This window comes from Branchiostoma belcheri, unplaced genomic scaffold, assembly GCF_001625305.1.
Source record: "Branchiostoma belcheri isolate BF01 breed outbred unplaced genomic scaffold, Haploidv18h27 scaffold292, whole genome shotgun sequence".
NCBI lineage: Eukaryota > Metazoa > Chordata > Leptocardii > Amphioxiformes > Branchiostomatidae > Branchiostoma > Branchiostoma belcheri.
The window spans coordinates 75,028-85,189 of record NW_017803901.1 but is presented as its reverse complement, the minus strand read 5'-3'; the positions used below and the strand labels follow the sequence as shown (position 1 = coordinate 85,189).

The 10,162-nt window shown below is 46.0% G+C and overlaps 1 protein-coding gene across 1 annotated transcript in view; it reads left to right on the top strand.

The window, feature by feature from the left end:
- The window catches only part of LOC109473193 (doublesex- and mab-3-related transcription factor A2-like), a 7,359-nt gene extending 2,904 nt beyond the window's left edge, over positions 1-4,455 (top strand). Inside the window, exon 2 of the mRNA XM_019773074.1 lies at positions 3,931-4,455. Within this exon, the coding sequence (XP_019628633.1) occupies positions 3,931-4,455 (525 nt within the window). The remainder of the gene's footprint in view (positions 1-3,930) is intronic.
- Positions 4,456-10,162: the final 5,707 nt, after the last annotated feature.

The following is a 10,162-nucleotide window of genomic DNA, read 5'->3' as shown; positions in this document are numbered from 1 at the left end:
TTTTCTTGCTGGGAAGGTTCCACTTAGTCCACGCACCCTGTGTTGCCATCTGGGTTGCCTTCGCTATCCGCTTTTCTTCCTCTAGCTTCCTAACTTCCTCCTGAACTAGAGACCTTCTCTCCTCTCTGTTTGCCTTTCCCCACTGCTGGAAGTGGGTGGAACCTAAGCCCTGTCTTCCGATGTTGGTAATTCCGATGATGTCTCGCAACACCAGCATACCCTCTGCTTGGTCTACCAGTGAGTCAGCTTTGAACCTCCGACCTGCTCTGGTTGTGACTCCGGCATCTCTAACTTTCTGGTCGTGAGAGTCCCTATACAGCATGACAGTTCTGCATTTGGCTACTTTGTACTCCTCCTCTACTGACGACAGCGGGAGCTGCATCTGCCCTGCCTTTGTATACAGCCCTATCGCGGTAAAGCTTGGCGGCACTCCTAACCACCGCCTCAGATGCTTGTTGATTTTCCTCTCGATCTCTGCAACAGACGTTAGTGGCATCTCGTAAACAGTTAGCAGCCACATCAATCTCGGCAACAGCCCATTCTGGTACAGCCACGCCTTAAACTTCCCAGGGAGGCCTGATTTCTCTATTCTCCTTAGCCATTCCTGGGTCTGCTCCACTGTACTGTGGACATTTCTCTTGTCTGTAAGAGTTTCATCATACCACTTGCCCAGGCACTTGATTGGGTTGCCTTGTATTGATGGGATGGGGTCTCCCTGCACGTATAACTTGAATCTTCCTGAGATCTTCCCTTTCCTTATCACCAAGCATCTAGACTTCTTAGGTTTGAACTTCATTCTTCCCCACGTTGCCGTGCGATCCAACTCTGCCAGCATCCACCTCGCTTCTATGTGGGAGATAGTTGTTAGGGTGATGTCGTCCATAAACCCTCTCAACGGTGGCTGTCTCGCCCCTGACTTCATCCTGGGGCCCTTCGCCTTAGTTGCTGCTGCATCAAGGAGCAGGTTCATCCCCATTATGAACAGGATAGGTGAGATGGTACACCCTGTCACAATACCCTTCTCTAACTTCTGCCACTGCGTTGTGAAGCTGGCCGTCTTGAACCGCAGCTGGATTCCCCCAAAGTAACTGTTGATCATGCTCTTCACTCTTGGGGGAACATGGTAGTGATCCATCGCTACCTGGATGAGCGCATGTGGGATGGAGCCATATGCATTGGCCAAATCCAGCCACACCACTGTCAGGTCCCCCTTGCTTGCTTTGGCCTCCCTGATCATCTGGCTGAGCACCCCTGTGTGTTCCAAACATCCTGAGAAACCGGGGATTCCCCCCTTCTGCACAGAGGTGTCGATGTACTTGTTTTTCGTCACATATGTCACCATTCTTCTAGCCAGTATGGAGAAGTAGATCTTGCACTCTACACTCAGCAGTGAGATTGTTCTGAACTGATTTATGGTTGATGAGTTCTCCTCTTTTGGTACCAGGCAACCTTCAGCCTTTTTCCAACACTCAGGGATGGTCCCCTTCACCCAAATTCTCCGGAGCAGCCTCCACAACCGCCGCAAGAGCAAGGGGCATTTCTTATACACCTTGTAGGGGATCCCGCTCGGGCCGGGGGCTGACCCTGCTCTGGCCTTTCTTACAACTTCCTGGATCTCTTTCCACGACGGTTCACTAGTGTCTAGCTGAAACTCTGGTGCTTCCACAGTCACTAGGCCAGAGATTGCCTCCAAGGGCTGTTGTCTTAACTCATCGTTGTGCGTCTCCCTCAGGAACTCCTCAACTTCTTCCTTGGAGCTTGTTAACCTCCCTGACTTGGCTTCTCCCAACAGCGATCTTGTAAACCTGAATGGGTCCCTCACAAACTGGGCCCTCTTGTTTGTTCTGTCCTTCCTCCGTTTTCTTAAGCTCTCTGCCTTACGTAGATTACACAAGCGGCTTCGGATTTGATTTGTCAGCTGTTTAATTCCTTCCTTCTCGTCCTCCTTGCTCTTCTTATACCGCTTATTTAGCGCTTTTATCTCTTTCCTCAGCTTCTTAATCTCTCTTTCCCTTCTGTTGGGCTGTTTTGTGCTGCAGGGGCTCTTCTTTCTTTCTTCTATCCCAAACCTCTCTCTTGCTATGTTGTACGTTATCGTTGACAAGGACTTGACTTTGTGCTCTACTGCTCCAGCTAATGTTGCTTCCAGCACCTTGTCTAGATCTTGGTCGAGCTGGTTCCACGCTTTCAATTCACTCATCTTGGGCCACTTAATCTTCTCTCTCGTTGGGTGGTTTTGGTTCTCTAAGTTTGTGGCCTCACTGCTACTTTGTTGCTGGTTTTCTGCACTGCTTTGAGTCGGACACCTCCTGTGTTCTTGAGGCGCCTCTGGTGCCTGGAAGTCCCTAGAACTGTGGGTTTCCTCCTGTCTGGAGTCCTCCTGCGTCTCACCAGATACTATGTCTGTGCGCTGCACCTTTGGCACCTCCTTCCCACACTTGGTCTTCGCTAGGTGAATCTTTAGCCCCTTGTTGTTCTTGCATACTTTCCCGCAGTGGCACTTCGCTTCCGGTACTGTACTCTCTCCTGTTAACGTTGTTTGCGTCATCCTTCTCATCGTCCGTACTTCAGTCCGAGTCGTCACCGTGTTGTCCGCTCCAACGAGTCCCTCATCCTCCCCCCCTCTCGGGTGACTCTGGGGGTATTGCTCTGTAAGTCGTGCTGCAGTAAGGTTTGGTTGCCCTCGCTCCTCCGGTGCGAGTGCTGCGTATGCAGGGATACTACTGTAAATCGTACAAAACAGTTGCAAAATGAGCAAAAATATACCGTAAGTTACAAAAAAATAAGTAAAAACTATACCAATGTCGTAGAATGCCAAAATCAAACAAAAAAAGACGACATTGTAAGGAAATGAACTTGAAGATTAGATTATTCGCCAAACCATATTCTGTCCCATGTGTTCAACCCTCATGACCACGTAGATTTCATAATGAAAACAACTTTTTTTTTTTGCAAAACTTTTTTTTTATTCGCACGCGCGCATCAGTTTTGGGGCTCCCGGAGGATGTCATCCATATAATCAAATCAACATGGCCTTACCAAACCTATTATAGCTCCTGGCAGAGGCAACGTTTTTCTGTCGCTACCCTCACGCACGGGGCATATGAAAGAAAGGTTCTTTCCCACCAACCCTTGCTTGGAGAGTATATGTTTAAACGGGGCGAGTGAAGAATTGAGGACTCGTCCTCTAGAAGGATATATTGTATGTGTAGCCTCCTTCGCAGACTTCCGATGCGACGGCGTTAATTTTTTAGGGAGCGACGCTAGTTGCTAGTGTATGCCGCGGGGACGCTTTGCCGCGGAGAGACTTTGCTGGGGAGAGACTACTTCCCCACATAAGAAGTCTCCGGGAGACCGTCTCTCCCCAGCAAAGTCTCCCCGCGGCGACCGTCACCTCGGTGCTCGGTGGCAAAACCGTCCCCTAGGCATACACGTAGGCCACTCCCGTCGCTCCCCGAAAAAAATTAACTCCCCCGCATCAGAAGTATGCGAAGGAGGCTAAAAAATGCAAGCGCTTCTTTGTAACGAAAGGCATCGACAAAATTGTCATGTAGAGTCTGGCCAATGTCTCTGCAGCAACCGAAAGATCGGATAATGTCCTTGACTAGACCTACCCGACTTTTGCCGGCCCCTTGGGGAAATACTAGTATAACACAAATTCACCAAGTACAGGATAGCTATGGGGAGGGTGGTGCTTTGGACGTTTTCAGGCGTAGTCTTTCTAATTGTGTCGGCTTATCTCTGCACTACATTTGTATATATATATATATATAAATATATATATACACTTCAAGTCGGGTAGCCTTGTTACTTCATGTAAATCGAAATTTCTACCAAACAGAAAGGTGTCAAATTGGCATTTCGGGGGAAGGGTTGCCAAACATTTGCTTTGCTTGAAATCGCGTTGACACTTGTTTATTGTTCACGCAGGTTTCTCCGGGTCTGCTAAAGGCCATAAGCGACAGATCGGAAGACACCCCCGCGGCGGTGGAGACAGTCATTAATGTTTTCGCCTCACCCAAGTCCATCGGGCAGACACCGTATGCCACACATCGGGGGAAGAAGCGACGGCGATTTCTTTGCTTCACACCAGACAAGCACGGACCGCGCACCCGTACCCCGGAAACACCACCACAACCCACCACCCCGGAAACACCACCACAACCCACCACCCCGGAAACACCACCACAACCCACCACCTCGGTCAAGTACGTTCCTGGACCGCGTACCCCAAACCTTAAACCGGACAATGAGTGCGCACAGATGCTCAACTTCAACCGTGACATCAACTCTGCAAAACAGGCCGTGGAGGGAGCAGAGCTTGCTTCGGGAGGAGCAACATACTACATCAAGGGCCCCCGCAAAACACCGGTAAAAAAAGAGGATCACAGTATGTACACTGTGTGGGCATTGTTGCGACTCCCGAAGCAAGTTCTGCGGGGAATGCGGAAATAGAATGTCGAACAGAAGGGACAGGTACTAGTCTAGTACCTATCCTAGCCTCCTTCGCAGTCTTGTTGGGCGTGGCGTAATTTTTTCTCTGATCGACGCGAGTAATATATGCGGCCGTGAGGGACGATTTGCTGCCGAGGGAGTTTTTGCCACGGAGAGAAGGTTTCGCGCTCTGTCTCTGTCTCAGCTGAGGGTAATGCAATGTAAGCCCGCATCAAGAGTCGCCACGGCTATAGGGTAGACGTGGATCGGAGTTTTCCGTTTAGGAAGGTCGGTAAATACTTAGGTAATAGTGAAAATTTCACCCTTAGTAGTAGAAAGAAGAAGACATTTGCCATACACAATTTCTGCCCTCATATACAAGGTGATACTAGTAGTTGGTCTGAATACTTTAGACACTATTTCTAAGTTGAATAGTTATAAAAGTTACTGCCATTTACAATCAGTGGTGCTGAATCTTGTGAAAGTAGATACTTTCACACACATCATCACAACAGAACCGAAATAAAGAGAACTGTTTCTACCCTTGGTGTATGCAATATTTGGAGCTTCCCATAGCTAGCAGTATGGAAATGTCAACATATGCCACCATATCTCAAATTCACCACTGTAGAAGATACGAGTTGAGTCAAGTCTTCAGGAAGAAAACTGTAGAAGTTTGGGTTGATTGAAAGTACATGTTTGTACCATATAAAGAAACACACAAGTCATGTGAAAATGATACAATATATTTTTGTGTATACATGCACACGTTCTGCTTCCATGCACCTCTGACGAACTAGCTTTCTTGAGACAAAGAAGCCTTACAAGGCAGAATGAAAAGATTAGTTTAATTCACCATGCAAAATGTGACCAATACAATGTATAGGATTGAGAGTAAAATTACAACATACATGAACATTCTAACAAGTAGTTGTATCATCTTCGTGAATGTATCACTGTTGTAAAAAAGCTGCACACTCGGCTCTCTGCTATACCACACATTGTGATGATACAAAACTGGTCATTCTCTGTTGTACTTCTCTATTTTATCATTTAACATCATTCACTGCATTATATTTGTGATAGTGTCCTTTTTAGTAATTTTACCATAGTTGTAGTGTACATATTTTGTGCCATATTTTGTTACCTGCTATGCCTGCTTCACTTCAGTTTAATCTTTGACTGGTCTAGACACTCCTTGGTGGGCCGTTTCACAGTTCATTGTATCTATCCCTGGGATATTTCCATTATTTTACTTGCCATTGTTACCTGCTATCTTCGCTTTACTTGAGTTTAATCTTTGAACAGTCATATATTCCTGGTTTATTTCCATTTAATATTTTTTCCTGCCATTGTTACCTGCTATCTTTGGTTTATTTAAGTTTAATCTTTGCACAGCCTAGACATTCTTTAGTGGGTCGTTTTAACACCGTTCCTTGTATCTTGACACTTTTTGTTGTTGTTGTTGTGAAGAGATGACATTAAAAACCATACTGCTCCTGCAAGAATCTGTGTATGACTCATCTGTGCATTATATATTGGTTAACAAGAACCTGTACACAACAATAGTCTACTGTCATTTTATGTTGTATCTAACCAGACCTACCAAAATACTAGTGCATAAAACATACACACTGTACAGGGAAATTACTCCCGGCGGGGAGCGGAGCTTGGGTAGCGGACTAAAGCTAACAAGGTTGGATACCAGGCTACGGCGGGGAGCGGAGCTTGGGTAGCGGACTAAAGCTAACAAGGCTGGATACCTGGCTACATAAGGGACTGTACGATATTTACCGGTGGGGGAGGGCTGGTGCGTAGGGGGGGGGCATGGAAAAAATAATTGGCATATGGGGAGGGCCATTGGAAAAAAATCGGGGCTGGGGGGAGGGCCATGGAAAATTTTCCTTACGAATCCGTCGTACGATCCTACGTTCCTAGCTTTGAAAATATACCATGCTTGTCGGAAATGTGTCCCTCAAAATGCAAGAAATAATGTTCAGAGGGTCAACTATTACACATTTTTCCCGAACTCTCGCGCCTTCGGCTCTCGACATAATCTTACGGCAAACAAAATTGAGATGACGGGCTGGGGAAAAATCAGGCTGGCTAGAACACTGATTACTAGTATTGAAAAATAACAAAAAATTAATACTAAAGCATGTAGGTCTAAACCTAGCACATTTAGCATATTAACCAAGAAACACCGGTTCTATTAGAACAGGCGACGCCCTGACGCTCAAATCTGGCCTGCTTTGTGCTGTTGTCCTATAAAACGTGATTTGTTAAGTTTTTACCATTTTTACTTACCGTAAATTCCCGACTAAAGTACACACTTCTTAAACTTAAAAATCCCAAAAGTGTCTCGGGTCGTTGCCAAAGTCGGGTGCCGGGTGCGTACTTCATTTGAGATTTTCCCCGACAAATCCGTGGACTACCCAGGAATATAGCAGAACACCGGCACGGGGAGCTTGGAACGACATCGATCGTCCATAGCATGTTTAGATAAGAACTTAAACTTCAATAGTTAAAAGTCCCTCTGACTATCGTCGATATTGACAGCAAGTTTCGGTAAAAGAGGAAGTCAAGTCAAAGCACACGGTAAGAAAATGTGACGCCCGGCGCTTTGTCATGCCGACGGGATCGTTCGCATCCTGTCGGTACCGATCTCAGTGGAACCCCGGCCGTAAATAAAAATAAAAACAACGCAAGTACATGTACAATATTGTAAGAGGGTTTATGAGTAGTAATATTTGAAATGGTCCGCAAGCCATGAACGTTCTTTATCGTCGTAACATAACATATGATAGCATAATAGTTGTACCTCGACTGAGGGTCACTTCTAATGCACTTCCGGCTTGATTTGAACTCAGAAATATTCAACAAAGGTTATGCCCATGCCGTTACAAAGGCTTAGTTAACAGAAATTGTTATCCATGTTTCATTTCGTATCACACATCTAAAGTTTGAATCTTGATAAATGCCACAGAAAATTACTTTGTAGCGGGCTATAGCTGCCATGCACGACGTGAAAATGCCAGCTAGGTGTACTTCTACCCGGCTGTTGCAAACTACAATGATAGGGGCGGAGTTATAAAATGTAGTCTTTAATGAAATCTTACCGCCCGCCGGTGGGTGGGTCCAGTCTGTACGCGCCGACAGGCGTGGCGCCTGTGTTCGTGCCGTTGCCTTGGCAACGCATGAAGTACCCCAACTAGAGCGGTAAGCAACGTTCACGTACTGAAGTGTGATCGACTGAAGTGTGATCGGCGTGAATAAAATGAACTTTTAATCATGCTACGCCCGTTCTCTTGTTCACGCCGAACTCTTTCCCAAAAGTACACCTACAACTGAAAAACGAAGAGAGGGCCGTGGCAGCGCTGAGGACAGCTTTCCAGAACCTGCCCCCGAGAAGGAAGTATTTCTTTCCTCTGAACAGACTGTAACGTTACATATTAGTTTTACGGAGTGCAAACTTATACATGTTTGAAATGTATATCCCTTTGATTTTGTGACAAAAACATATATCGCATTACGAGAGATTATTTCAAACGCTTAATTGACCATTGCTTGATCACCAACACTCTCCGTGATCCAAAGCTGTACGTTTCGCCGCACTCGCCTTATCCTTCGATGCGGTGGTGACGTCTTGCAAATCGGCTGCGGCAGCGGTGAAAACAAGCCCCGACACCAAACGTTTCCCGCAACATACTGTAACCAGTTTAATACCACACAATCACGTAGTACACGGCCTTAAACAGCTTTTTTTTCTAGAACGAACTGTCGTTAAGACATACATTGTGTGGCACCGGCCCTGTGTAGAAGGGGTGCGTATTTTATACGAGTTTTTCCATTTTACGTTTCAGACGGGAATATTTGTCTCCCGCCAGCCCCAAATTGGCCAAATCGGGGGTGCGTACTTGAATCGGGATGTGTACTTTATTCGGGAATATACGGGCAATGCCTGTAGGGGGAGGGCCATGGAAAAATTTTTGAGGTGGAGGGCCAAGGAAAAAAATTTGAGATTGGGGGGAGGGCCATGGAAAAAATTTTTGACCGGACTTCCAGCGCACCAGCCCTCCCCCCGGTAAATATCGTACAGTCCCTAATATGCACAGATTCATCAGAAGCCAGTGCAGTGAAACTTGGCTTGGGCCTGAGCCGCGGCAAAATTCTGTACTGGATATAGCGCATTTAAAATCGCTACGTCTGTACCTTTTCAACTTTTGTGACAGGCTGATGAACATGCTTGTATTCGGATCGGGAGGATGACGTTTACGCGTTTTGGACGGTCCCCTCGTCTAGCGCCTGCAGCTTCCAGCTAACAACCAATCAAAGGCGCGCAACGCGAATACGTCATGCAAAATTTGCATATACACAAAGGCTGCCATTTTTCTTGCCCCATTCCGACGTGTGGTTGATCGGTCCGTCCGCGTCCATGTTACGTGTAGCGCAAGCTCGTGGTTTGTCCACTTTGGAAATGTACATTCTGGTTTGAATATGTCTGACGCATGTTTGACTTGTTTGTTTAACATTGATGCCCGTCACATTCCTCAGAACTGCCGCTGTGTTCTCAGTTTTTGGGAGAAGATCGAAAGCAGGACGTCGCGTCGGGGGAGGGCGGGTTGTGTTTGTTTACACGACTCAAGAGACGTGACATCCATGCCGCCCCCAAATCGCTACGGGGTGCCATCTCCCTTTGTTTGGCGTATAGACTCTAATCCCTAAATTTGGGCCCAATGGCTTTTTAGGGACGTGTGAATTGCTTTCCGCCTGAATTCTCTGAACAACTTCAAACATATTCGAATATATTCGAAATAATGGTGAATCTACGTTAGAAACGTTTCTCAAGTCGAATGAATAATGTAGTCGATGTTACAAATGTTTCTAAACTTAGGTAATACTTTAGAAATATTTAAAAAGTCAAAATTAGGTTAGAAATTGTTCTAAAAATTACTTATATCTGTTACATTGTTGCAAAGGTTTCGAAAATGTTTGAAGAAAAGGCAATAAACACCCGCGCGGTGACGCGGAATTGACTCTACCTGCAACAATAATTGCCTAAGTGGCAATAGGATATACCTGTAACAGTGACAATAATTGCAAGGAATGACCCAAGATAAGGATGTTCGTATTCTGGGGGGGGGGGGGGGAGGGCCTCCGCCATGACTGTCAAAGGAACAAATCAAAAAACACTCACCGCAAACGATTAGAAGAGTATTTCCGCCAAGACCCGCCGTACGGTAACTCACCAACACAACCGATGCAAAAGAAAACAAAGCTGGCAGCAATAGGACCGATAAAGGTCAGAAAAAAGGACGTGAGAAAAATGGGCGTGCGTCTCTTCAAGTCTCAGTGTAGAAGAGGACGTGTGACGCGGGAAGTTTCCAGAAGTTTACTCCTCGTGGCTTTTCTGTTCTCTGATTGGCTGCTCAGCATGTGGACACCGCGTGATTCAAAAGTGATTTCGGAATGATACAACTAAGGGCCAAATTAAAGCAAAGCTCTGTTCCCGTCGTCCGGCTTAAAATCAGTATATATCAGTATTCCTCTATTTCTCAGATTCCTTGTCGCATATTCAAACAAATAACATTACAATACAAAATTATGTTATATTATTGAAAGTTAAATGGTGACCCAAGACTTGCCGTACATGTTCAATCTGTTCGGTACCGGTACTAACTCCTTTAGCATCAAGTTCAAAAGTTCTTTGGGCAGGGTCAAATTGGGG